Source organism: Plectropomus leopardus, chromosome 13, assembly GCF_008729295.1.
Source record: "Plectropomus leopardus isolate mb chromosome 13, YSFRI_Pleo_2.0, whole genome shotgun sequence".
Classification (NCBI taxonomy): domain Eukaryota; kingdom Metazoa; phylum Chordata; class Actinopteri; order Perciformes; family Serranidae; genus Plectropomus; species Plectropomus leopardus.
This window is the reverse complement of record NC_056475.1, coordinates 25,182,767-25,210,020: the sequence shown is the minus strand read 5'-3', so window position 1 is coordinate 25,210,020 and position 27,254 is coordinate 25,182,767. Positions and strand designations below refer to the sequence as shown.

Genomic DNA, 27,254 nt, shown 5'->3' with positions numbered 1-27,254 from the left:
TAGTATGCTTCATTACTACTACCAGAACTTCTACTTCAACAAAAAATTGTAATGAACAATGAACAACAATGAAGCCAATATTTACAATACAATTTACAACTGAAAATGAACAAATCTTAAAGTAGATAGAGTAAACATAAAGGGAAAAAAAACAGACACTACTGTATGTATCTAAACTCACTTGCATGCGGTGGAACCAAAATAACAACCAGCAGCCCACATGAGGTGCTCACTTAATGTATACATGCAACTTGCAGCCACTTCAATAGCTGTAAATGTTGTAAATAAGGGAGAATATGTCAAAGGTGCAGGTCAATTGCAGAGGCAGGACTTCTCCTCTGTTTACAAAAATAACTTAAAGGATGTTGGAAAACATATTAAATATGAAGGGAATTATATTTGTACACAGTGTGTCTATATATTACTGAGGCACTCGGACAAAAGCAGTCCATAGACATAACAGTTGAAGCAGCAGTTGTCTATACGGGGAAAACACAGGTGTGCATGTCACAATGTAAAGAACTAGCTGTGCACTTTTAGGAACAGAACAACATCTTGGCACACGTCGCAGCAGGTGAAACCTTAGCTATGATGAGAAGAGTTTTGCACAGTCAACCGCATGACATGACGTAAGCTGGCTGGGGGCCCTGACCTAGAGCTGCTATGGAAAATCACATGTGTCGAGGTATGCACACTCAGGACTCCGACACCCTACTGACAAAGTGTCTACCCTCTCTAACACTTTCCATTCGACATCTACTGCTCTCTTTGGGTGCTGCAAGTTTGCCTGAGCTAACACTAATGGCTTGTCTGATTGCATACAGATGCTATGTGCATCCACCCACCCTCATTCACCGTATGGATTGGCTGAGAAGCATGGCGGGTCCTCTTTTCCTGGAACATTTTGTGACTTTATTGCTTGCAGGGAGGAGGGATTGGGGATTTCTAAAACTCCTCAACAGCATGTTGTTGTGAGGCACTGACACTGAGAAACAGGCCGGCCCACAAAAATGGCCAGGCCCCTGAAAGATTTCATTGAAAGAGCCCTTCCCAAATTTGCTTTGTTCATGTCAACCAAGTGGCAACCTCCAAGGCTGAGAAATGAAACCAGTGTGGAAGTACCAAAAGCTGCAGTTCCTCTAATGGCCACTTGAGGCTGGCTGCAAAAATCCCCACCCGTATGTTGTAATGCTCAAATTTACAGCTGAAATAAACATGTTTACAGCCTGGTGAAAAAATTGTCTTGGTCTCTATAGTTAACTTATCCATTCATGACAACTGCACGGGGGATGACATTTTGTGTAACTCACCCGTTTACATTTTAATAAGGCCTAAAGTGACATATGTTTATGGGTGGGGCTGCTTGAATGACAGGATGTTTCGGGAATTGTTGTCAACTGTCACTGCAGTCTGTGAATCACATCCGCCCCTCGCTCCTAAACAGCTCCAACCTCGCATTCAAATACAGTCACTTATGACACAAAAAAACCCCAAGGTGACGACAACCGAAATGCCGAACTGCTTTGCTTTCTATTTTCCCCAGTGGTCACTCGTGGTATTGCAGCAAAAAAAAAACAACAAAAAAACATATTGCTCAAAAAGCATTTTCCCCATAGGCCACCATTGCAAAAGACCCAATAAACTGTTGACAAGAAACCTTGAACTGCAAGCAAGGTCAGTTATTACTTTTTATTAGGAATTTTTGATCCATGGTGGTTTTATATTAGTAAAACGTTCTTGTGCTGAGAAAAGCAATTTGAACATCTGTGACATCATTATAATGTCTATGAGCTGAGTAGGAACTTGTGGGTGGAGCCAGCAGGAAAAACATTACTGCGCATATTCAGTGGACTGCAATCCGTGGAGGTAAACCTGGCAGATAGAAACTTTTTTTAATAAGCGCCAGAGGAGCAGTTGTATAGGCAACATCTTGGCATCCAGTAGCTAGGTATTATTATACATCTGTGGTGGGTTGCGTATGCAAAGAAAATGAATCATACCTTTTTGAGGAGAGAAGGTTTTTTATTATGAAACAGCTTATATTTTACTAATGACAATAAATTCAATGTTTATTTTTGTTGTTTTGACATGTAAAGGTAAATATTTTGGTTTACAATAAAATATGGTTATCATTACTTTTAATTAGGATGAACACAATTATTGCTGGCCTCCAGGGTCCCCAGAAAGCTTTCCCCCCCGTTTCCCCCCTTCTGTGCAGCCCTGCTGAGAGAAGGATGTAGAGCAAAAGTTATCCGCCATAGAGCTCTTGTCAGCTATTCAAATGCCCCATGAAAACATTTAGGGAATCCAGACAAGCCTCTCTGTCTGATTGGCCACATATATCAACCAATAGAAACACGAGTTATGTCCCTTGATGTCATTGTAGTAATATGAGCTGGTATCCCCACATGTTCAAGTGTGACATTTTATGTACCAAGATATGGATTTATAATTTGAATATATTCATGATACTGTCAGCAGGTTTTTCTGTGAAACATCATGAAAATACTCCCAGTGTTTACATGTCCTCATAAAGTGTGAGTCCATACTGGGCTGCCATAACAACGACACTATGAGGAGCAGATCAACAAGTGCTCAGATATCCGGCTGTGTCTCACAGACCAGTAAACATGAGATATACATAACAGGTGTGTATAACTTGTCAGGCTGCCCAGTAGTCATGTGCATAAGGTGCCTATAAATTCAACAGCGTCTTCTTATTCCTCAACAGAAAGCACAAAGTGTGAGACGAGGACACTGAACGGCCTAAAGGATTATACATTCTTTTCTCTGTTCTGGATTATAACTTTCCTGGAAAACTATTTAGGTAAACCTCTTCATTCAGGTAACAGTGATTATTTTTAAAAGGATGCATTTTCTGTGTTCATCTTTTAAGCTATGTCACTTGATTTAGTACATATTATAATATAAATATTGTTTTTTTTTAATTCATTAAATAAAATTTTAAAAATCTAGTATAAAAATTAAAATGTTTAAAACTTTTTTTATTTTTCTGATTTTTAAATGATTAATATTGATTTGTGTGGTTGTGTCTTCTACCTCTTAAGTGAAGTACAATGTATCGCTCAGTTATCACAATGATATACTTTTAATGAAATGTATGAAACCAGCAATACTTATTCCCCCTGGGTGACGAGTAAGTGATAAATGCTTGTTTTTGCAGTGAGTGGTGGTATGCTGGCTGTCTCACTCCAAACAGAGTTTATGGCCAAAGGAGTTTCCACAACAGAACCGCTCTCAAAGACAAGTGTGCTTCTTGAGAAAACTTGAAGTTTTCCTTTATCCACGTTCACAGGTATGCACGATGGATTATGACATTTTAGAACTCCAAGTAATAGTAGTTTTTAGGGTTTTACCACAGTTACTGTGGGTGTGCAGATGTTATATCCAGCAAATGCAAATGATTAAATGCAAAATGTGAAAATATGAACTACGGCCGGCGTGATATCAGATTTTTACACAGTTATTTTGGGCAAAAGAGGTGCAAGGTACAAGGTAGAATTATTAAAATTTGTCCTTAAATACTGCAACATCGTTTTGGAATCCAAGTAAAAGAGTTCATAATAACAATATTATCATGATATTTATAGAAATGTTTTTTTTTTTAATCAGTCAGTTTTTTTGGTACAATGCAACACCCCTAATATGAAAAGTTATATTGTGTGTGTGGGTGTGTCTAGAGTTAAGTAGTAAGTTTCTTTCTTTGGTGTGTGTGGTAATACACCAAGGTTCAGGCCAAATGGCACTAAGAGCAGATTTTTCCTCTTATGTCATCAACTTAGTTGTAGAAATGGTTGGCATGAAACCCAAAGACGCAGTGCCCTCTGCGGCGGTTAAGTTCTTTGGAGCAGGCACAGCGGCCTGCATCGCTGACCTCATTACCTTTCCACTGGATACGGCCAAAGTCAGACTACAGGTGAGAAACAGCATTCTTTACGCATTTTAACTTGAGATTTTGTTTCAAATTATGTCATGCTGCTAATGAACCTTACATGTGACACTGCTGTCCAGATTCAGGGAGAGTCTCAGAAAGTTGAAGGGCCCAGAGAAATGAAGTATCGGGGAGTGTTTGGCACCATCACCACCATGGTGCGCACCGAGGGGCCCAGGAGTCTTTACAACGGACTGGTGGCAGGACTCCAGAGGCAGATGAGTTTTGCCTCAGTCCGAATCGGTCTTTATGACTCAATGAAGCAGTTCTACACTCGAGGCACCGAGAGTGAGTTGCATAACCTGAGCATCATTGTGTTACACAAACATGGTGGTGTCTCTCCCGCTAATGTACTCATGTTACACAGGTGCTGGAATTGTTACTCGGCTCATGGCGGGCTGCACCACAGGAGCCATGGCTGTGGCATTTGCTCAACCAACAGATGTGGTGAAGGTGCGTTTCCAAGCACAGGTACGGCTGGCTGATGGTGAGAGGAGGTACAACGGCACTCTGGACGCCTACAAGACGATTGCCCGAGATGAGGGAGTACGAGGCCTTTGGAAAGGTGCTTGCCATGCTATTTTAAATATTTAAAGAATGCATTATATTTGTGGCTTATCATTTACAATCCCTACCCTGTTCTGAAGTAACCATCCCTTCCTTGCTGTCAGGTTGTATGCCCAACATCACCCGTAATGCCATTGTAAACTGTGCAGAGCTGGTGACCTACGACATAATCAAAGAACTCATCCTAAAGTACGACCTAATGACAGGTGAGGTGGAGAAGTGAACACATTGTTGTAGATATTTTTCCAATTTCTTACACAGCCAAATATCAAGTATTGTGAAAGGATGTGATTGAGTTTCTGTTCGTCGACAGACAATCTGCCGTGCCACTTCACTGCTGCCTTCGGTGCCGGTTTCTGCACAACAGTTGTGGCCTCTCCTGTGGACGTAGTCAAAACACGGTTCATGAATTCGGCAGAAGGCCAGTACAGGAGCGCCATCAACTGTGCTCTCACCATGCTGAGAAATGAAGGACCCACGGCCTTCTATAAAGGGTAAACACCAAAGTGTGGACTCAAATCAGATTCTTTGGATTCGAGACAGACTCAAGATACAAATTCAGTGGCTTTAGACTCGACTTGACAAAATCAAACAAGCCTTTGCAACTCGACAAAGACTTCAACAACTTGTGACTTCGTTTGAGCCTTTTGTCTTGAACACACTTGATACTTTCCTCTAAGACCAAAGATTTAGAACATGTTATTCAAAATGTGTGGCACAAATCATTTATTTTCCCTTCATTTCCTGATTCAGCATACATTAACTCTATTCATACTTCAAATAATCCACTTTTTTTGAACCAATCCAACTGTATGCAGTCAAGCTGCAGGAGAGAACCATGAAGAACTAACGTTAAATCACTGAGCACGAGTTGGGAAAAATAATAGGCTACCAAAAACAATTCCCCTTGCGTACCTCAGCTATGGGGTGCAAGAAAAAACATATTGCAGTATACAAAGCATGTAAATCGAAATTTACAGACTGTGATGCAACAGCTTAATTTGACATTTGAAATTGCACAAAGAATAGTAGTCCAAGGCTAGAGTTAACATAGTTAGCAGGCTAACGTTACTTTTAAACCAAGTTGTTTCAACAAATGCATGGTGATTTTAGAAAGCATAACTCCTTTACATAAATCTGACACCTTATTATGTTGTTAAAATGGCATTACGTCTGATGAGGACTGCATTATGACTTGTTTAGGACTCAAAGTTTAGGATTTGAGACTTGAGACTTACAAAACAGTGTGACCTAAACAACAAAGGTATAATCTGTTTGGGACATTTCTTTACTCTTCTTTCCTTTGCCTCATTTAGGTTCATGCCTTCCTTCCTGCGACTGGGCTCATGGAATATTGTGATGTTTGTGACATATGAACAAATTAAACGAGGTATGACCAGGACACAACAGTACTGGGAGTCGCCATTCTGACCTCAGCTCGTCGAACTGTTTCTTCAGACAGGACCGCACCGACACGACGGTCTAACCTCCACCACGATGTAGGGGTGATGAAGGGTTGGAAAAGAATGTTTTAAAGACTTGTGGCAGGAAGTTGTAGCTCTATGAATGAAACTGAGGGCATCATTGCAATACGAGACTGATACAAAGACTCAAGTGTAAAAGGGACTTTGTAATGGGTCCTCCATTACAAACGCGCTTACTCAGGTGAAAAAAGACGGATGTGAAATTGTAATTCCAGAAGGTTACTGTATGTTTTATAGCTTATCCACAAACTTTGTTGAGCTGGCTGTTGTATAGCTTTGAAGATGGATTTTTGTGTTTACAACAATGAACTGTGAGCTAATTTGAATAATGTTACACATCATTTTGTTTTTGTTTCTTAAGCAGCTTTTCCAATAGAGGAATAGAGTCTGGCATCACAGACCTAAGCAGTGACCATTTCTATATTTCTTAATATCTGTGTTGCAGATTGTTTACAGTGTTTACCATTGTTTGTGCATGTGATCAGGGGTTTATAGTTAAATTAATGTGCTGCTCATTGTAAATAGTATGATTTATTGCGGGTCAACAAATCATAAATATATTGCACACAGTGATAAATAATGCCAAAATGAATAAAGGAAGTGCCTTTTCTCTTTTTGTCTGTAATTGAAATTTACAACACCTTTGTTAGCACTATTACACCAAAAACACTTGGAAAACAGTTTCAATACTGTGATGAAATTAAATGGAGTAATAAATTAGATTGCTGTTTATAGAAAATTGAGCATCTTGGCATTTAAGTGGGGCACTATTCAGTATTTAGATTTCACTGTAGAAAACATGAGAGCATTTTGCAGGAACTACCGGTCACGGGTCGTATTTTAAAGAAAGCTGTGGTGAGATGTTGAAGAGTCTGAACATACGGATCTAATTTGGCGGGTGATGTTCTGTGTTTCTGGATTTTCAGCATGACTCAGCAGTTACTTTGCAAGTCTGTACTCTTTGTACTACAACACTATATACAGATTTTCAAACAGATGGCTGGCTTTAATTAGTTTTAAGAAGTTGGATAGTCAAATTTTGCAATTAAATACTATTATTGAATTATTATTCAACTCTCAATATGCTGAGCCTGCTTTTCTGCTTTTTAATGTTTGTTGAGATGTTGTTGGGCGTTAGGGTTAGGGTCTGAGGACACAACATAGGTAAAGATTGATCATGAAGTCAGGAGGACAAAGAGCAAACATGCTCCAAGACACATATTGGACAAAAACACCCCCAGGCTGTTTGTCTCTTGGACAGGTTTATAGTCTGCCATTTGACCAGAAGGCAGCCCATATACCAGTATATGAGGTGGAGGTGGGGCCCCGGGGGTGGGGCCCCATCTGCAACACATGCCATGCCATGATGTAACAAGGACAAGGCATTATTTAAAGAGGCGGCTCTCCTCTCCACACTGCTGAATCCTGTCCATTCACTGATTGGCTATTGTCACTTGGAGACGCATTTTAGCAAGCATTTTTATAATTTAACAAATTAAATTACGGTACAATAGAGGACTTTTTATCTGCATATTTGTTTTTAATTTTGTTAATACTGGACATCTAATATTGTATTTGACCTTCTCACTATCTTTTCAAGGATTTAGAGTATGATTTTAAGACTCATCACTTCTATGGAAAAACAAGGACACCAATTTATAGCTGGGACAAAGTTCAGCCAGAGGGACACCTTTAGAGAAACCTGATCTCTTGTGTTTCTTCCCTAAATTGCTCCATCAAAGGTAAGAATGAATAACAAAAATCATGAGTAAAAATGACATGCATAATGAGAGAAATCATTTGAATTTGCATGGTATTTTTAGCCCATGTGAGCCCAGCATGCCCCTGTCTGCACAGAATGTACTGAGCAGCTGTGTTTCATTAAGCATCACCAATGCTTCTACTTCAGGATGTCTCTTTACTTAACGGAGTCCTTTAATGAGCCAAAGATACATAATAGTTGGATGTGTTTTGCGGTCAATCTTTTTCAGATTTTGGAGGAACTTCCTGTCTTGTCCACATTTGTAAGTCACTCATCAATCCTTAAATTTATCACAATTATTCTGGAAAATGGTTGGATTCGGACCTGCAGATGTGCCTCCATCAGCGGCAGTGAAGTTTGTTGGAGCAGGAACTGCAGCCTGCATCGCTGACCTGTTCACGTTTCCCCTGGACACAGCTAAAGTGCGGCTGCAGGTACACAGACTTTTTGCAAAAAAAAAGTTAACTTCCGATCAACACATCAAATTCTGATATTGTCTGTGCACATATGTAGGTATACTGTATGTAAAAGTCACGTGTCCTTTGTTATCCTCTTATTTATCCTTGCACAGATACAAGGAGAGGCTGGACCTTCTATAGCTGCAGGGAAAGCATCTGCAGTGAAGTATCGTGGAGTGTTTGGCACCATCACCACCATGGTGCGTACAGAGGGGCCCAGGAGCCTTTACAGTGGACTTGTTGCAGGACTACAGAGGCAGATGAGCTTTGCCTCCGTACGCATCGGTCTCTATGACTCTGTTAAACAGTTCTACACTAAAGGCTCCGATCGTGAGTATCTATGAATGTATTCTATATGTTAGTAAGGGATTCCTGCATCATTTAGGCTCACACCTCCCTAATCTCTGGCTCAGATGTTGGTATCGGCAGCCGGCTGCTTGCAGGCAGTACCACTGGTGCCATGGCTGTTGCTTTTGCTCAGCCAACAGATGTAGTAAAAGTTCGCTTCCAGGCACAGGCCAGGTCTCCTGGGAATGCAAGACGCTACTGCGGCACCGTTGATGCTTATAAGACCATTGCTAAGGAAGAGGGCATCCGTGGTCTGTGGAGAGGTACAGTAGCTTGAGTTTAAAGGAACACTTCACCTGTAAAATGACCATTTGTATATTAATTACTCACCGTGTGTTATCTTGAATTTGTGGGAAAACATTTGTTTTTCTCGCACGCCTCCACTGTGAACGGAGAATCCAAAAAAGGCGAATATTCTCTATAAATTGATGTAATTGAATTAAAAACTATATCAAAACATCCATTTACAAACTCTCACACAACTCATACAATATAATCCAAGTCTCACTTATATAGTTATATGCCTAATACATAGCAATAATATGTATTTTCACTAAATATCACAATTTAAAACATATCGGTACTAACAGTCTCATGCGCTCACTGTGCACTACTCACAGGCAGAAGTGTTTTACATTGTAATGTTTTCGTGAAAATAATGGGTTTGGGATCATGAGACTTGGATTTTACTGCACGTGTTGTGTATTGTGAATGGATGTTTTGATATATTTTTGCAGTTGTTAAACAAGGTCCTCATTTACTTAAATTCATTACGGTTGATGGCTTTTTTTGGATTCTCCGTTCACTGTGAAGGCATGCAAAAAAAGTTCAGTTTTTTTTCATGAAATTACGGTAGCACACAATGAGTAACTGATACACAAACAGCAATCTTGCGGGTGAAAAGTTTTTAAAGGATTATTTAGGTATAAAGCATAATGCCCTTTTATTTCTTATGATATTGCGCATCTCTATGTCACGCAGGCACAGCTCCAAACATTGCACGAAATGCAATTGTTAACTGCACTGAACTGGTGACGTACGATTTCATTAAGGATACACTCCTCAAGTCCACTCCCCTGACAGGTAAAACAATGGCTGCAGACAGTACAGCATGATGCAGAGGAATGACATATTGTCCCTTCTCTTCGGAGGAGTAACTGTCAGCCTTCACTCCACAGATAATCTGCCCTGCCACTTTGTGTCAGCGTTCGGTGCAGGGTTATGCACAACAGTGATTGCCTCTCCAGTTGATGTCGTGAAGACAAGATATATGAACGCTGCTCTTGGCCAGTATAGCAGTGTCCTCAGTTGTGCTGCTGCCATGATGACCAAAGAGGGACCGCTAGCCTTTTACAAGGGGTAAGCACTGACTGCGCGGACAATATCGGAATGATTAATGAGGACAGAAATCAAACATTTATAGAGGTGGGGGAGGAGAGAGAATGGTTGTATATTTGAGGTACACAACAGCTAATAATATAAACGGATTGAAATCATTTGTGTTGTTTTTCTGTGTTTTTTCTCAAGGTTCATGCCATCGTTCTTACGCCTGGGCTCCTGGAACGTGGTGATGTTTGTGACGTATGAGCAGCTGAAACGAGCCATGATGGCAGCGAACCACAACTGCACAACTATACTGTGACAGCTGTCTGATGTTGTATTACATTGGTGCTATTTACAAGTTTCTTTACTTTATGTTACCTCCTAGAGTATGTTTCAACTCAGAGTATCAAAGTTATACAAACTGTGTTGATACCTCTCTCTGTCATGACCACATTAATGATTATTCACAGGGCAGCAGCACATGTATTAGAATGTGATCAATATTTAAAAGCTAGGGCTTGTTTGATGAGATGCTTCCTCTCAGCGGAGAGCTTCTCGGGAAACTGGATGTCAAAAGTAATGATGAGGTTTCCTCTGTGGGACGGATCCTGGGACAGCGGCATTCCCTCTCCAGTCACCACTTTGTTGTACGCGGGGCTGATGTGTTGTGACAAAACAAATCACAGACAGGAAAATGGCAATTAATGCAAATGATGCATAAATGCAAGACATATTCCTCTAGAAATGTCCCTGTTTAAGTGTACTGTTTATATAAAGTCCTTGAATTTCTTATGATTATCTCTCCTTGTCGTGATCTTTATGTTTGAATAATTCATTCAGCTTTCAGAGCATCTGAGATGAATGTCGTTTCAATAGGATTACAAAACACGGTATTATACATGAATGTTATTCAGTCACTTACTGCACAATGTCATTGATGGGAATGCTGAGTATCCTGCCATCTAGTGTCTCCACATCCACAGAGAACCCAGTCAAGGCCTGTTTGGGAGGTTTTAGTGTTTATTCTACTTAAAACAAATCTTTAAGTATGACTCATGATTGAAAATCATTAACATGACTCACCATCTCTAGAGTGATCGGAGCCTTGTATATCAGGTCATTGTGTTGTCTTACAAACAGAGGATGACTCTTCTGTCGCACTATGAACACAATATCTGCAGGAATGTTGTTTGGTCCCTGAAGGTAAAATGCAGCAAGGTGATTACTATATAGTCAGCCTCTTTCCCTAAAATATGGCTTAGTGATTGGTTATTTCTAAGGGCATGGTTTTGTTAGGGAGTTTGGGAGTCCTCTGACAGTAAATTTTTGAGCATTAAAAAACTTGCATTTTCTGCACCAATTTATGGTGATAATGCCTTTCATTTTGTAAAAAAATAAAAGTCTTCTGCTAGTTTTATGTTTTCATTACAGGGGATAAATGCACATTCTAAACACTGAGGGTGTCATGTCCCTTGCGTACCCCTCAAAATCTATACTCTATAGTTACTATGCACAGTATGGTAAAGAATGTCCTACACTTTGTTTTGACCAAATCAAAACAAGTAAAAAACAAATACATAAGGGAGAACAAGAAGAGTCGCTAAGTTCCTCATTTCCATGTGGTTTTAGTCATAGAGGTAAACATGGGCACTTTGAAAGAGATCAGCTGAGGCCACCTACTGGTGTGTTATTATATGTTCACTTACCCATTCATATAAAGCATTACTGTCTATTATCTTAGGCAGTTTCCAAACTGGCCAAATCTGTTCAAGTGGCCTTTTGTCAATGGCTTGAGCAAACCTCCAATCATGTTTCATCAACATTTATTAATCAAGCATAATTTCAAATATGACAGGTAGATATTTTTTTGAAGGAGTGGATTGTAAAAATCTGATATGAAATTCTATATCTGATATATTCTATATTCAGACTTATTTAGTATTTATTTAATATCAAGTCAAATTAGTAATTCCCATAGGAGTCCACCTTTATAATAAATGGACTTACACTGGTAAAACACCTCTCCGCTCTTCTGACCACTCAAAGCGTTTTTTATTCGCACACTGGTGGCCAAGGTTACCATGTAAGTTGCCACCTGTGACCCCGTTTTTAACACACACACACATCTCCCATTGGGAGCAGTTTGGGGCTCAGCACATTGTCCAAGGATACTGTGACACCTCTACCCTCCTCTACCAGAGATGCCATACACATGTTGCTATTCTCACTACTTCTTATGTGTTTAATAATCCAACAAGAATTGGCACTATTACAGTGTCTGCAAAAATACTACTTCACATCCTGCTTGGACACAAAACAACCTTCAGGAATACATTTTGCTTTTCTCCTCCAAAATTATAAAGACTGGTATATAGGTAAGATGCTAGACTTGCCTCGGAAGCAAATAGCACACTTAAAGATGGGGCTTGGAAATCAACAGTGTGATGGATAAATCAGCACCAGGGACAGCGCCACAAGCCAGAACTCAGGCCATAACACATGTTCTTGTAAGAAATTTTGCATGATGCAAAGAAATAGTGGAACAGTGCCAAATATGAAAAAAGCCTTATTTTGTTTTTGAACCAAAAATAGCTCATCCTAACCTTAAACAAAACACCTAAACCTTGATCAGACTGGATAAACCATTTCAAATAACACACTGAGCTCTGTTTCTGGCCATTCTCACAGTCAGGTTGGAAGAAGTATAACAACATGGTCACATTCTTTGTACAGTATTACAGCATATGTTATTAGTGATGATTATTATGACTGTCTTTAATTTCTATATTAAACAGTGATGTATAGTCTCTTACCTGATCTCCCTCTTTGGGGAAAACTATTCTTGTGCCTTCTTTCCATCCAGGCTTCACGTCTATAGTCAGCAGCTTGTCTCTGATGCTGGATGTGTATCCATCCTCGTTCATGACCTGTTCAACAAATGAAGCAAACCTGAATTAATATGCGAATAAGCTGTTTGATGAAAGATAGTTGTCTCACATAGGGTACTGTTTACCCTGCGAGATATCTTAATCTTCTTTGTGCATCCGTGGAAAAGATCATCCAGGGACAGATGAAGGTCTCTCTCTATGTGAGGATCTTGTGTCTTCACCACACCTGGTTGCAGGCCACCAAACTGAAGCGGTTCATCATTTGTGTAGAAGTCTGGCAAATAAAAGTTAATAAATATAGTTAATGTAATTAGCATGAAATGTACAATAACCATACTGTATGATGGTTTCCTTACCTGCAAATGGATTGTCGCCTCCAAAAAACTGTTTGAATGTTTTTTCTGGGTTCCCGTGGTAGACATACTTAGATGACCAAGCCCCACTGACGCCAAACTCAGGTGGGAGACCACCTCTTAGACCCTCCTCACCAAACTTGTCATAAGTTGCCTTTTTTCGAGCTGTCACAAAGAATAAAGGTGTTGTTATAGACACACACTGCCAGTCTCCATGCAGCAATGCTGGCTAAAGCAACAATATTTTCGTATAAGGTGGATAATTTGATAGATTCAGTCAGATGATGATCTTAAATAAGATATATTTGCCTTCTAACTATTTAATAAAGAGCATATAAAGAGCATACATTCACACTGCACATTAGCTTTAATTATTCATTTTGGTCACACAGTGTTTATCTTCTGCTAATAAAACATGGTTGTCTTAGTTGAAGCCTTAGAATAGTTTCCTCTCAGTCATCAGCAGTATAGACATGTTAGCCCACTAAAAGGAAGATTCAGGGGGATTTAGTGGCATCTTGGTATGAAGGATTGCAGATTGCAACCAGCTAAAACTTCTCACATTCAAGATTGCCTCAGTGCTCATTGTTCAGGTTTTTTTTTAACCGGGAACTGAATTATCTACAGTGGTCTCTTATGTTCCAAAACAAACAGACCAGTTGATTAAAAACCACTTAAAAAAAAACACAGAACAAAGCATTTTCACTTTACAAATCACTGTTTCTGACAGGTTACTTTACCCTTGCACATTAATTTAGTGCATCCATGCCTGCTCTCTATGTAGCTATAAATGGCTCATTTTAAGTTATCAAAAACCCAGCAGTTCTTATTTTCAAGTGATTAGACACTAAAGAAAACATACTTATTATATTATATTCAATTTCTGTCGACATATCCCCCTAAATCCTACACACTGGACCTTTAACTACAATATTTATTATTACTTAGAAATATATTCATTTTGAGACATATAAGTTAGCAGGATAGCAAGTTAGATAAACAAGCTGACAATAAAATATAAAGTTATGGACGTATTATCACTTTTATTTGCAGTCTTACTTTTCTACAATTATTAGTACTATTTCGATTTTTAAAAAAAATACATTTTACAAGTAGGCTAAGTCTTCGTGTTTAACCTAGTTAAATGGTTGGGCTACTTATCCAGCATTTAAGCTAAAACAAACCTCCCTGTTGTACTTACGGTCGCTCAGCACATCGTAGGCTTCGCCCAGCTGACTGAATTTCTCCCTGCTGCCTTTTTCTCTGTTGCTGCTCGGATGAAACTTCAAAGCAAGTCGTCGGTATCTAGTGAGATCAAAGTGTGGCAATGAGCACAAAACGCATGATGCTTCAACTTTTAACGTCTGGTAACTAGTTAAGCTAACGTAGCTTATGGCTAGGTTAATAAAACTTACGCCTTCTTGATATCTGCGTCTGTTGCATTTCTGTTTATTTCCAGCGTCTCGTAGTAATCATGACCCATACCTGCGTGAGTTACATTCACTTAAATATAACAGGAAAAGTGAATATTGCCGAAAACGGTGACGGTCTTAAAGTAAAGTTTTCACATAAGCTTAACACAGTAACATTTGTTAAGGTTGGTTTCCAGGGTAACAGATGCTCGAGAGACTCTCGCGGGACTTGTAGCGATGGCTGAACCATGCTGGGCTGAGCAGGGATCCACACACTATTCAATGGTAAAACTAATAATAATAAAAATAAATATGTAAAAATAAAATAAAATGAAAAAGAAAGAACAAAATAAAAAGAAGTATATAAATGCAGCTGTGTTCATGTTACAAAAATACAGTGAAGTTATACCTTCTTATAAAAAAAGTTATAATGGGAATAGTAATTAATAAGCCTAATATTCTCAGTCACATATAAACTTTAAATGGCGCTAACCTGTATGAAAGACGCTATACATATAAAGTTTAACTGATTAATTGACTGCTGTCAAACTGCATACAAAGTGAGCGTTCTCCGATTTAAGTTAAACTAACAGTCAAGGCTGGATTAACCTGTTTTGGGGCCCACACACATACAGCTCCTGCCCTCCTGTGCATTATGTACCCTGTCACTGCAGTAAAAGGTCATTTGATAAAGCACATTTTTTCCTTTTGTTTAGCAATATGCACCATGTAAACTGAACACAAACTAGAATAATGATGGTCTTAAAACTTGGGCTATCATTTTGACATATGAAACCCTCAGAAACACACATGATTAGGTAATGATGCAGAAGCCAATTGTTGCTTGTTCCTATTAAATTTTGCAATTAATCAAATTATGTGAAACTATCTGACAGACAGTGAACCTGGGCTGAAGGGCCTTCAGTCTAGGGCCCTGAGACAGTTGCCTGCTTTGCAATCTGGCTTTACAGGTGCACACAGGTCACTTATTACCCTAATATCTCCAATTCTTCAATAAATTAGCTTCCTATGATTAAATGTTTCATGACAGATATTTGAGCATGAATAATGACTATATTCTATTTTGGTGTGCCTGCTCAAGGTTGTTATTGTGAACACTGGCTCAGTGGCATGGCATATTTTTAGAGCCATCATTACATCCATTAGCTCCACCTGTGCTTTCCCTGCAATGACAAGTCAAAATGCCTGCTGTGAAATAAGCCTATTAGTTCAGGTCCAGCATATCGCTCCTGCAGGACATTTCAGATTACGGTCAGTCCTTCAGTCCACATGACTGAGCTACTTTCTGCTCCATGACCACAGCAGCACTTTTCAGGCCTTGTTTTCATAAAGTACAGTCGCTGCTAGTGTTGTTGCCACAGCTGAGAGACAGGCTCAAGACTTACAGATAACGTCTCTGCAATACTCGAGTATTTTTCACGTTAATTATTAACTCCTACAGCTGTCCATAACACACTGATGTATTCCAGCAGCAGTGACAAGTGTATTTTTATTCTTTCATTTAAAACCATTCCAGACAGAAACGTTAAGGACTACTATGCTATACAAATCGGACTCTCCTCCGCAAGTTCACACAGAAAATTGCACTGTTTTATCAGTATGATCAAATTGCCATTGAGAAGGAGCAGCAGAGGCTCTCTACTGATTCGGTTAAAGGTGATCCCGATGGATGAATATTTAATTAGCAATTCAGGACTCATTCAAAAAGTGAAGATATTAACAGCCATAAAAAAAGACATGAATCCAATAGAAATAAATATTACAAGTCATTGTGGATTAAATACACATGTAGAATAATCACTAACAAAAGATCAATGCCAAAAAAATAAAAACAAGCAAAATCTTTTAAGTGTTCATAAAACATCATACCAAACGTAACTAGATAAACCCAAAAGCCAAGGAAGCCCTCTACAATTAAATTCCAAAAGGCATATTGTATATCTCCATCTCTAATGTTTACAGTGGGTTTTATGATTATGACTCTTAATATGAGAAAATCCTCCTCAAACACTATGTTCAAAGAAATAGTTTTAATCTATGATAGCTGTAGTCTTTAGAAAAAAATAATTAAAGATCTATTCAAATAAAAAGGAAATAGAAAATGGAAGCCAAGGTAAAAAATAACCCATCTCAAGAGACAAGTGAGGGAAGGACGGTAATGTGGATGGTGCAGTGATAGTGTTGCTCTTGTAGTAGGTGTTGTGTGTTTGTGCTGGTGTGAGACTGTTCGGTGGTGTGTGTGTGTGTGTGTGTGTGTGTGAGAGACCATGTATTGACTTGTCATGTCATGCTGGTACATGTTGGGAGAACTGGGACTCTGCTGGTACAGGCACCACTGAGCACATGGCTGCCACTTGCAACTTCAGCTGCATCATGGGTGTATGTGTCAGCACTAAGATGTCCTAGCTGATGTATTTCAACCTATTTGCAACCTTTCCCACAAATTGTTCTTGACAGTTTAAAAAAAGAAAAAAAAGTTTGTTGATAATGAACGAATCCTTGCCGATTGATCAAATGCAAAATCACAAATTATGTTAACTGACAAATGCACACGACACCCACACTGTGCTTATTAAGCTTAAAGCGATATTTAACTTTTTTTCAAGAATATTCTCACTCTTAAACACATACTTTGATTTCATGTCTTAAACACACGTTCTTTCATTCGGTTTGGTTCAAAATGTCATTTTTAGAGACAAACTACAGCGGTGTAACTCTTTTTTTTTTGCTGCCCCAACTTGTCTGTTTGAAGTGACAGAAAACAGCTGTTTGAACGTATGTGTGTTAAAGTGCAAATATTCAACTGAAGTGATTTATGACTTCCCAATGAGAGAGCAGCTTTCCACAATGGCAAGGATAACGGCTTTAGTGTTCTCTTTCAGGCTGGGGGAGCAGCGACGGGTGCAGCGAACGGTGCAGATACAAGGGGAAAAAAAGAAAAAAAGACTGGGTTTGAGAAAAAAAAGCCAGTAAGAGAAATATTTATCAATGCCATAAGCCGGCATTAGCAGGAACAGCCTCCTTCGTTGGCAGGTAGCTCTGGTGGCTTCTCCAGCTTAATGTCAATCACTGAGGGGTGTAGGAGTTAAGGGACATCACAAAAAGGTAAACATGCCACTCAAAAATGTACATGAGAGGTTGTAAGAACTAAACCAAACTCCCAGACCGCTCTGCAGGATTAAATTCTTGGAGATCACATATTAAAGTTTCATAACACGCAGAAGACTTTGTAATTTGTTTTCAACTGCCTGACATGACAGGGTGCAGGGCTAAATAATATTTGAATATAATTTCCATGCAAACAACACAGTCATTGTTTACGCTCACATATATAGGGCAAATTCCACATGCTTGATTTCAAAGCAAATTAAATTGAAAGAAATAAAGACATGAGAATGCTCATATTTTATGTTCATTTCAAGCTACAGTTAATTGTGGAGTATTTGTAAAAGCGATAAATATTATAAACTTAAACTGTCATAGTACCACAGAAAGTGTTGAATCCCTGTGAGAACAAACATTACTGACGTTACTCACATACTTTTCGAAACTGAGGCCGTAAGGTAGATAAAAGGCCTTTGCAAAGTCTGTGTGTTTTGTATGAGTTTTTTAAAATCAGGCATCCAATAAAAAAATGTTATGCGCAGAAACCATGCACACTGAGTCCGATGCCTTTAACTGCTCTATACATTGCAAAAACGTGCAATAAGACACAAAAAGGAAAGACAAATTGGTGCTCTGCCTCTCTCCACTGGAGGAACCTCCCTGACTGTCGCCACTCTTCCTGCGTCTTGCATTTGGCACAGCGACTTCCTGAGTTATGAAATGATTCTGTGCGGCTATTAAATTGCACACTGCTGTCAGCATCTTTGTACATTGTTGGATAGTTTCCTTGTCTTTGTCAAGGAAGATTTCAAGAAGGCAATTGCTAAATATTTGAACTTATTTTTCTCGCTGGGCCCCTTTCTACCTCTGCCCAGTTTCTCTCTCTCTTTGCAGATCTGTGTGTCCTGTAGGTTAAGCCACATCCCACCTGTTCTGAAAACTTGGATGGGCAAAAGTTTCAGAGTTGCTGAGAAATGTTGAACAACGCAACAATTTTGGATGAAAAATACAGACTTGGTATAATGGCCTCAACGCTTATCAGCAATCTGAATCCAATTGTTGTGAATCCAAGCTGAATGCAGACAAGAGGTGGTGAGTATTTCTGTAACACAGGGTTCCCACACATTTGGACAACATTTCTAAGACTTTTTAAGGATATATGCTGCATTTTTTTTCTTGCCAAACTTGCTTTAAGTTTTTTTTTAAAGTTGTATTATTCAACTCTTTCCAAACATAATTTTTAGCTCACTGGAAAACATGATGGAAGAGACTGTATGAGGAAAGAAAATGGGGAAACATACATGATGCTAATCAAAATGTTGTCACACACTGACACAAACTAGAGCTACCTAACATCGTCACACTACAGAAAATAAAATTTCCATTACCTTAAATTATGTGGAAGGTTATCTAAGAAATATAAATGTAAAAATTTTATTACACACAAACAAAATTCCATGACTTCCCAAAACCTCTGATGACTTTTACTAATTTCATTAGTTTCCCAGGCCTTGAAAATGTGACTGTGAAATTCCATGACTTTATCAGGTTTTTCATGACTGAGGGAGCCCTGGTAACATTATACCCACAGTAAAATATTAGAGAGCTGGAGTACAATATGTGTCCTCACTGGTAAAATAAATCTAAAGGGACACACGGATTAAAGAACAACAGCTTGTTGTCATTCTGCTGCACCAGATTTTCCCTTCTGGCAGGGTTTATCCATATGACACAACATTAGAAAGAGAGGAGACCCTCTGACCCTTTTCTGTCATGTCGGACACAGACGTTGACGTCTACACAAAGGATACTGTCCTCTCTACTCTTGTCCTGTGTGGTATCCATGCCAGGGAGGGCGGCTGCCACACGGCGGAAAAGCTGGAGGGAAAGAGAACCAGATGTATTCTGTCAGACAAGGAAATATGCCCAGAGCATCACAAAAGCACAAGATGAAATCTAGATAGCGTGCTGTGTGTATTCCCATTAAATGATTTAGCATAAGGTTTGCTTGAAGCTCGCACAGAGGAAGAAGGCCACCAGAGCTTTTCCAAATTTGATTTGAATTTAGCAGCATATGTCTGAGCTACTGCGAGGCATTATTGCTGCACTGCAGAGGGACAGGATGTAACTTGTGCCTTACTGAGAACTTCCATTGATGGAGCTTGGAGGATTTTAAGTGATTGATGGATTCAAATGCATTTAAAAGGGACAGTGTTGGATGTATGATGATGCTCGAGAAGCCCACTCTCACAATAAAAAGCATCACATACTGCAGAACTAGAATACATGCAACAAAAAATACTGCAAATGTGCTGATCAGTGTAGAGTATTGGTTTGCACACCCCGACCCACCTCCAGGGCTTTACGATCAATGTTTGGCCGATACAAATCAATGCTGCGAGCAGGTGGGAGAGGGCTTGCAAATCAAATCCACGCACGTCACTTTCAACCAGATGAAGCTGATGTTCAAAGCACACCTTTATGCACGCATGCGTGTGTGAAATAGAAGCCAATCAGTAGAGAGCATGAGCGCTATGAACACACAGACACACACAAAGGTGCACACGCTCTACCTGTTTGACATTGTAGCCTGTCTTTGCACTTGTTTCAATAAACAGAACATTCATCTCTTTCGCTCTCTGTTCTCCCTCCTCTGTGGTTATCTGTCTGTGATGAGCCACCGCGCACAAACACACAAACACCCAGGGGGACACGCACATATCGCCACAGACATTGACAAAAAAGACAAGGGAAAGAGAATACAGACTGTGATTATGTTGAAAGGGAGTAACAAGCCGTGCCCCTTCCTGCTGCTGCTGCCACCTGTGCTTGAGACCAAAGGTCCTCTAGTAAAACTTTGGGCTGTTCAGTTCATTAATAAGGACAGAGGGCTTTAGATTTGGTGGACATTGACCAGTTAACAGCTGGTAAATTTACAAAATGCCAAGGATGCACCGATTTTAAAACTCTGTGCCAATACTGATTTTTAAAATAACAACTTGGCCGAATGAGATAGAAATGTTTGTTGTTGATGTGTATTTTGTTATCTATTTTCCCTTGTGTGCAAGGGAAACGAGAAACTATAAAAAAAATAACAGTTTTGAAGTCTGTCAGTCCTTCATTAAACTATCTTTGAATGTGCACAAAATCAATCATACATATTTATGAAACAACCTTTGAAATAACCATTTCCCCCCACTTTATTTCAAAATAAAAGTCTCTGAAGCGGCTTGCTTTAAATAATATATAATAATTCCCTCTTATAACTATTTTATATTGCTGTAAAATGATCAACACATTTCTCCTTCAAACAACTGCATTTAATCAAGGTTCTCCCCAAAATTAACGTTTTACAAGACTACATTGAACTTGTCACGAGAATAATATAACTTACTTGCACCTGATACTCATTTTTACTGCATAGAGCTCGAATGCATCATAATATAATTCAATGCAACCCCCATCAGCTGTTGGTTACAGCCACCACCTGCTAACAGCTAACATTAACTAGCTCCCTCCCTCTGATTTCAACACAGTTTTATTGTTCACAATGCAGCATTATCAGGTAAACTGGGTGTTTCCCTTTATGTCAATAGTGAGTTTGCTGCTACTTTTTTCCAGACGACATCCCAGGTAAGATCTCTGTTTCTCCCAAACTCATTTCCTATTGTCCCAGAAATAACGGGATGCTACTAATCAAGCCCTGCATTATAGCCTAAACAACATTGATATGACTGATATTGACTAATACAGATGTGCAGCAGATAAATTGATGCATCCCTACAAAATGCCTCTTTTAGATGGTCCAAAAGAATCTAGGATGACTCTTTGCAATCTTTGAATCCCCAAGCCTCGGACCTCTGATTGTCATATCCAACCTTTGGAGGAGGAGCCCAGGCGGCAGCAGCTGCAGCAGGACTACAGAGCACGACTCACACACACTCTTACCTGCTTTACGTTGTAGCCCGCTTTTGCACTAGTCTCAATAAACATTACATTTAGTTCTTTGGCTTTCCGCTCACCCTCCTCAATAGATACTTGCCTGCGGTGGATAAGGGAATTAAGAGATGCACAGCGAAAGGCATTAAACAACTTACTAAATTAAACAGGTGGATAAAGTGGATCACACAGCAGACACTTTCAGATTGAATATTATCAAACATTACAGCTGACAACTATCAATATATTCATGAGATCAATCTGTTAATGATTCATTGATCAATATCTTCAAACAATGTGGTATGAAACAATGAGAAAAAGGTCATATAGTATAAAAAAGTCAATGAGAGCTTTAACATCCACAAAGAGCAGAGATAACTTGCTCTGCCCATGAAGGGCTGAGGAGCTCCGCATCGACAGGCCGGCAGCAACAATCAATGACTTCATTAGTATGCTCTTAATGGACCCACTTACACAGAGGCAGGAGGAAGGAAGAACAGATTACCTTTTGTCTGCAAGGTCTGTCTTGTTTCCCACCAACATAATAATGACATCACTTCCTCTCTCCGTTCTCACATCATCAATCCATTTTGTGGTTTGCTGGAAGGAGTTGACATCTAAGAGAGACAGAGACAAGGGAGAAACAGGAAGCAGAGCATCAGTATTCAGGAGATGAAAAGCTTCAGCTGTGAAAACAGGCAACTTTGTGACAGGAAGGAAGTATAGCAAGTCGTACACATCTTGACCAAGGCCAATGATTACATTTGGAAATACAGGATTTTAGAAATAAAAAGGGAACGTTTGCTTGAATTACATTACGAAATAAAAGTTTACCAACTGTGGATTTACACTGACACTCGATTTGCTTCCAAACATTAAAGGGACAGTTTACCCCAAATCAAGAGTGCATATTTTTCCTCTTACGTGTAGTGTTATTCATTAATCTGAATATTTTTTTTGTGTGAGTTTTTGAGTGTTGGAGAAATCAGCTTTAGAGATGTTTGACTTCCCTTCAATATAATAAAACTAGATGGCACTCTGCTTGAGGTGCTCAAAGGGCCATTTAAAAAAAAAAAAAAAGCATCTGACAAACTCATCAGCAATGTCTCTTTCCAGAAATCATGACCCAGTTACTCAAGATAATCCAAAGACCTTGCTATGAGCAGTTTAATGTAGGATATTTTTTCTTTCAACCAAAATACACCTTCCAACCATATCACCGCCGAGAAGGAAGCGTGCATCTACTGCTAGCTCATCTAGCATCACTGACCTGGCTAATGTTACAGCTCAGCCGAGGACGCCATTAATGTTTACACTTTACACTGAAATGACTCAACAAGCTCTGTGGCCTATTCCTGCAGATAAGAGGAAAAGTATGTATTTTTGATTTTGGGGCCAACTGTCTCTTTAAAAAAAAACCCCAGTACACAGAGGATGAGGCAAATGTGGCATGTATCTGAAAATTTCAAGTGCACAGGTATTCCACCTACTTGTGATGTCGTACACTACGACAGCAGCAGCAGAGTCTCTGATGTAACTTGGGATGAGGCTACGAAACCGTTCTTGCCCCGCTGTGTCCCACAACTGCAACCTGATCTGTGAGGCAGGAAGGGGAAAGGGATGGGAGGAGAAATGAAAGAAGAGAAAAAGAAAAAATAATACAAAAGGGATGAAAATAAAACAAGATAAACCGAGGTCAGAAAATGATGTAAGTTATGGTGACAAAAAGAAGAAGAAAAAAAACTGAACAAAGTCAGACGAATGAGAAAAGACAGAGAGAGTTCAGAGAGAGCGTAGTGCATGCAGGTAGTGAATGACCACCAGAGAGGGCAACCTGTCTGGGCCTGGGGAGGAAATAAATAAATAATCAGCCTTCACTTGTCATCAACCCTCCTCTCTTGATCAAGTAAGGTGTCTAATTTCAAAACAGGGATGAAGAGAATAGATGGAAGGGCAGGAAGGAGAGGAAGAAAACTTGTTTGAGGGGGGAAACAAAGAAAGGGGGGAAAGTCCAGGGGGTACAGCATCCAGCTCACACGTGAATGGCAGTACAAATGCTGCATGTGATAGTTAGAGAGAACATAACTGAATGGTTAAAGAAAAAAGAGCAATACGACATTATTTAAGCAATCAGCATCTGAGAGCCCCTTCACTTTATCTGCACCAAAACCTTACAGTCACTTAGAGAGTGTCCACAATATAGACAAAAACAAGAACAACCAACAAGCAAAGACAGATTAAAAACTATTAGTCAAAAAATACCACTTACTGTTCGGTCTTCAAGGTACATGGTTTTCGACAGGAAATCTATTCCTATTGTGGCCTGAAAATGGATAATACCTGGTTAAATATGCATAAGCTTTTTCAATTCATTAACATTTGATGTTAGAATAACATGAACATTATCAATGATTATTAGAAATCAGAAGGAGGTGTTTGTCTCACTTGGTATGTGTTGTCAAAGCTGTCATACATGAACCTGGTGATCAGCGAAGTCTTTCCCACTAAAAAAGCAAACAAAAAGGATGGATTATGATCTACTGCAAGATATACAAATTTGAATATGAGAAGCAACATCCAGTGGCAACATCAAAGTTGTGTCCAGTTTATGAGCCACAGATGAAGGGCCGTTGTAACAGACTGCAGCTGAGAGCAGCTCACCATGCAGCACCAGCTGCCTGCTGAAAGTTCTTGTCCATTAAAGGGTGTGGTGCATTTGTGGGAGAAGTTGGAGGGTTGAGGAATGTAGAGAGACAAGAAGGGGTGGGAACAAGGCTCCCCATTTATTTCCCTTTTAAAAATGTTTTGTCCTGCTGTGTTAAATAGTACAACTGCTCATAATATTTCCTTCAATCTTGCTGTTATTTATTAGTAAAACATCCCTTAAGCACATTATTACAGAGAGAGACTGTTTTGAACACCGGCACAGGGCTCCCCAGCCTCGGACTGTTTTGCTGAGCTCAAGTTACACTATCAGTTACACTGCACATCAAGTGATGATGACATGGCCAAAGCCAACACTGCCATTACAAGGAGCCACAGCTGATCATACACTGTCTGACAAGCACAAAGTCTGTCTTATCTTGATGAGAGTGAAGGGTCATATTACAGGACACAATACCTTCGGAAAAATAATCACTACCAAAGAATTAATTGAAACCTTTTCTACAGAACCTTTCCCTTTTTCTTCACAAGGGATAAACTAATCAGATCAGCTGGATTATTATCAGTGCTTATACTGACCTCATTAGAAAGAATGGATGTTGTCAGATCAGAGAGGATGGCTCCATTAATGCAAGTTCTCTTTTAATGTCATAATATAGTGTTTCCACTACCACTTTCATTCATTTCATTCACAACAATGCCTGACCTCAAAAATGACCAAAACTTATGCTGAGTTCCATGCACTTAGATGAACAAACTTTAAATTGGGGATAAAGAAGGTACAAGTATCACCAACTACTTATCGGTGTCAACAGATCATACACCCACTTGATTTATCAATATTGGGAGAGAAAAAGTTGGAGCAGTGCTTCCCAATTCCAGTTAAAGCTCCAAATTCACTTTCAGCTTACAATGTATGTTTTTGCATCTTTGAATTTGCATGCAAAACACCCAGCTGTGAAAGCATGAAAAAGTCTATTTAGTATGGTGCTGGACTATATAATAAACGACCGCACACCTTTGAAAAAACATGATTGATGGATGGATCTATACTGAACAACCCCCCTGCACCCCCCCCCCCCCCTCTGCTCCAGTACAATCACACCTTGTGTTCAGTTTGGCTGGAAAAGGGGGAAATTAGTCGGGAGAGTGTAGGAATGCTACTAGGCAGGTTTGGAAATGGATGCATCCTTTCTCCGCAGAAATGTCCCCGGGGTAAACGCACTGTTCAGGCTGTGTAATCACAGTGATACGTATGTGGACTTTGACTGAGATTGATAGCTTTTGCGTGAACACATCAGCAAATACAACATGTCACCTGTAGACAACTTAGCATGTAACTGAAGCCTCAACTTACTGACTAAATACAACTGATATTAATATAGCGTTATAGAAAGCACTTTTAATTCCACCTACTATGTTAATCACACTACTTCACCACTTTAGTTAACTGACACTTGTAACTTGCTAGCTGCCACTGCCTCCATTAAGAGTATGTTTTTACAGTTTAGCCACGGAAGTTAGCCAACAAGCGAACGACACATTCCCTTAGACATGACTAAACCTTTCAGGAAGAAAATAGATAACATTTCCATGACGCCAGCGTGGACCAACAGTAACAAGTTATGCTGTCGCAATACTACCACAGTATCAAGTTTAACGTTACCCAGCTAATGCTAGCTAAGCTAACAGGTTAACGTTAATCGCCCACCAAAGCCACCAAACTCTAGTGTTAGCTACATTTCCCACAGAGTATAATTCCACACCCAAACAACATATAACATTAACATTAGACTTACCACTCTGTTCCCCGAGAAAGACCAATTTAAATTTTCTTAACGGGTTTCCGAAGTCTCCGGCGGCAGACATGACTGTATGAAATAAGCTCTGGCGTTACTTTTCGGGAGCTCCCCAGCTAGCCAGCTAATGCTAGCTAACCAGCGGTTGTCAGATATCAAAGGTCGGGATTCGTAACGTTTTACCGGTCTGTCAGCCCTCCACACAGGCCACCTGGTAAAGTTTCGTGCTCTAAAATCTTTCCCTCACGCTCCCATGTACTTTTTAATAACTCACTAACTACTGGTGCCAAGTTAGCATTACTGTCAGTTCTCTGACATGTCAGGACCACCTACAGCTAGCCACCCTGGGCTACTCTTCTTCTTTGGTTACAAAGTTGACACTGTTTGTCATGTCATGCTGCTCTCTACTGGTGGAACAAGGAAACAGCTCATGATAAAAAGGGTGTCGCCCTTTGGCAGAGCAACGCACGTATTAATTTAACACGAATAAACACGAGTTGATTTATAAACCACCTTCACTTCTTTAGTCGGGTGTTTTGTGAACAATAGAGGGCTAAAGGCTGAACCAAAATAAGCAGACTGTGAATGGAGCATGTTGTGTCTTTGTATGTCCACAAGAGGGCGGACTCACCGCACAGCCAATCTCACTAAGAAACGTCTTGGAGTTTTCTCAATCATTGCACGTCCCGAGGGGACCAATTGTGGCCAAAACTGATATTGACATGATACTGACATGACATTCTAAAATTTGTTAGTATCAGTGGTCTTTATTTTGTCCTACAAATGCTCAATGAATGGCAGCTGGGCTTTCCTGTGTTATTTTGATATCTATCTATCTATCTATCTATCTATCTATCTGTCCCTGTGCATGTGGCACCTGGCCCCCCCAATTTATCCCCACCCCAAGTAGTGCCATCACTAAACTAAAACTGTCTGACTTAATCAGTTGAAAGACTGAACTTTATATTAAAACTATATATATATATATATATATATATATATATATATATATATATATATATATATATATATATATATATATATATATATATATATATATATATTATTAATCTATCTATATATATATATATATATAGGAAGCTTTCTGAGGCCCCTGTAGAGGTGCAAAATGGTTTAGTCCGGCCCTGCAATACAATGCACCCGGAGCTGAGTGATGCT

At 39.5% G+C, this 27,254-nt stretch overlaps 4 protein-coding genes across 7 annotated transcripts; 2 read left to right on the top strand and 2 right to left on the bottom strand.

Annotated features, from left to right (window-relative positions):
• The first annotated feature begins 2,743 nt into the window (after positions 1-2,743).
• On the top strand, positions 2,744-6,613 carry LOC121952388 (mitochondrial uncoupling protein 2-like). 3 transcript variants are annotated; one of them, XM_042499035.1, is made up of 8 exons: positions 2,745-2,845; positions 3,185-3,316; positions 3,804-3,937; positions 4,033-4,240; positions 4,320-4,517; positions 4,624-4,725; positions 4,833-5,013; positions 5,836-6,613. In XM_042499035.1, exons 3-8 carry the CDS (start codon positions 3,812-3,814, stop codon positions 5,948-5,950), a joined length of 930 nt encoding a protein of 309 aa, XP_042354969.1. In that variant the 5' UTR covers positions 2,745-2,845; positions 3,185-3,316; positions 3,804-3,811; the 3' UTR covers positions 5,951-6,613. The 3 variants fall into 3 exon arrangements, with proteins under 3 accessions (XP_042354968.1, XP_042354969.1, XP_042354967.1); XM_042499034.1 differs by having other exon boundaries at positions 2,744-2,827; positions 3,185-3,937; XM_042499033.1 differs by having other exon boundaries at positions 3,185-3,937.
• Positions 6,614-7,410: 797 nt separating this feature from the next.
• ucp2 (uncoupling protein 2) lies at positions 7,411-10,218 on the top strand. Its single transcript, XM_042498883.1, has 8 exons — positions 7,411-7,508; positions 7,604-7,745; positions 7,995-8,199; positions 8,337-8,553; positions 8,637-8,834; positions 9,553-9,654; positions 9,750-9,930; positions 10,099-10,218. The coding sequence occupies exons 3-8, from the start codon at positions 8,074-8,076 to the stop codon at positions 10,211-10,213; spliced, it is 939 nt and encodes a 312-aa protein (XP_042354817.1). The 5' UTR covers positions 7,411-7,508; positions 7,604-7,745; positions 7,995-8,073; the 3' UTR covers positions 10,214-10,218.
• Positions 10,219-10,384: 166 nt separating this feature from the next.
• Positions 10,385-14,864, bottom strand: dnajb13 (DnaJ heat shock protein family (Hsp40) member B13). The gene is made up of 8 exons (XM_042498884.1): positions 14,551-14,864; positions 14,337-14,440; positions 13,139-13,300; positions 12,908-13,056; positions 12,708-12,821; positions 10,978-11,091; positions 10,817-10,893; positions 10,385-10,551 (listed from the first exon to the last, which is right to left on the bottom strand). Exons 1-8 carry the CDS (start codon positions 14,616-14,618, stop codon positions 10,392-10,394), a joined length of 948 nt encoding a protein of 315 aa, XP_042354818.1. The 5' UTR covers positions 14,619-14,864; the 3' UTR covers positions 10,385-10,391.
• A 1,174-nt stretch (positions 14,865-16,038) lies between these two features.
• Positions 16,039-26,436, bottom strand: LOC121952368 (ras-related protein Rab-6A). 2 transcript variants are annotated; one of them, XM_042499000.1, is made up of 8 exons: positions 26,076-26,436; positions 24,058-24,116; positions 23,882-23,935; positions 23,103-23,208; positions 22,118-22,229; positions 21,622-21,715; positions 19,485-19,551; positions 16,039-17,637 (listed from the first exon to the last, which is right to left on the bottom strand). In XM_042499000.1, the coding sequence occupies exons 1-8, from the start codon at positions 26,143-26,145 to the stop codon at positions 17,573-17,575; spliced, it is 627 nt and encodes a 208-aa protein (XP_042354934.1). In that variant the 5' UTR covers positions 26,146-26,436; the 3' UTR covers positions 16,039-17,572. The 2 variants fall into 2 exon arrangements, with proteins under 2 accessions (XP_042354934.1, XP_042354935.1); XM_042499001.1 differs by lacking the exon at positions 21,622-21,715 and adding an exon at positions 20,247-20,340.
• Between the last annotated feature and the right edge of the window lie 818 nt (positions 26,437-27,254).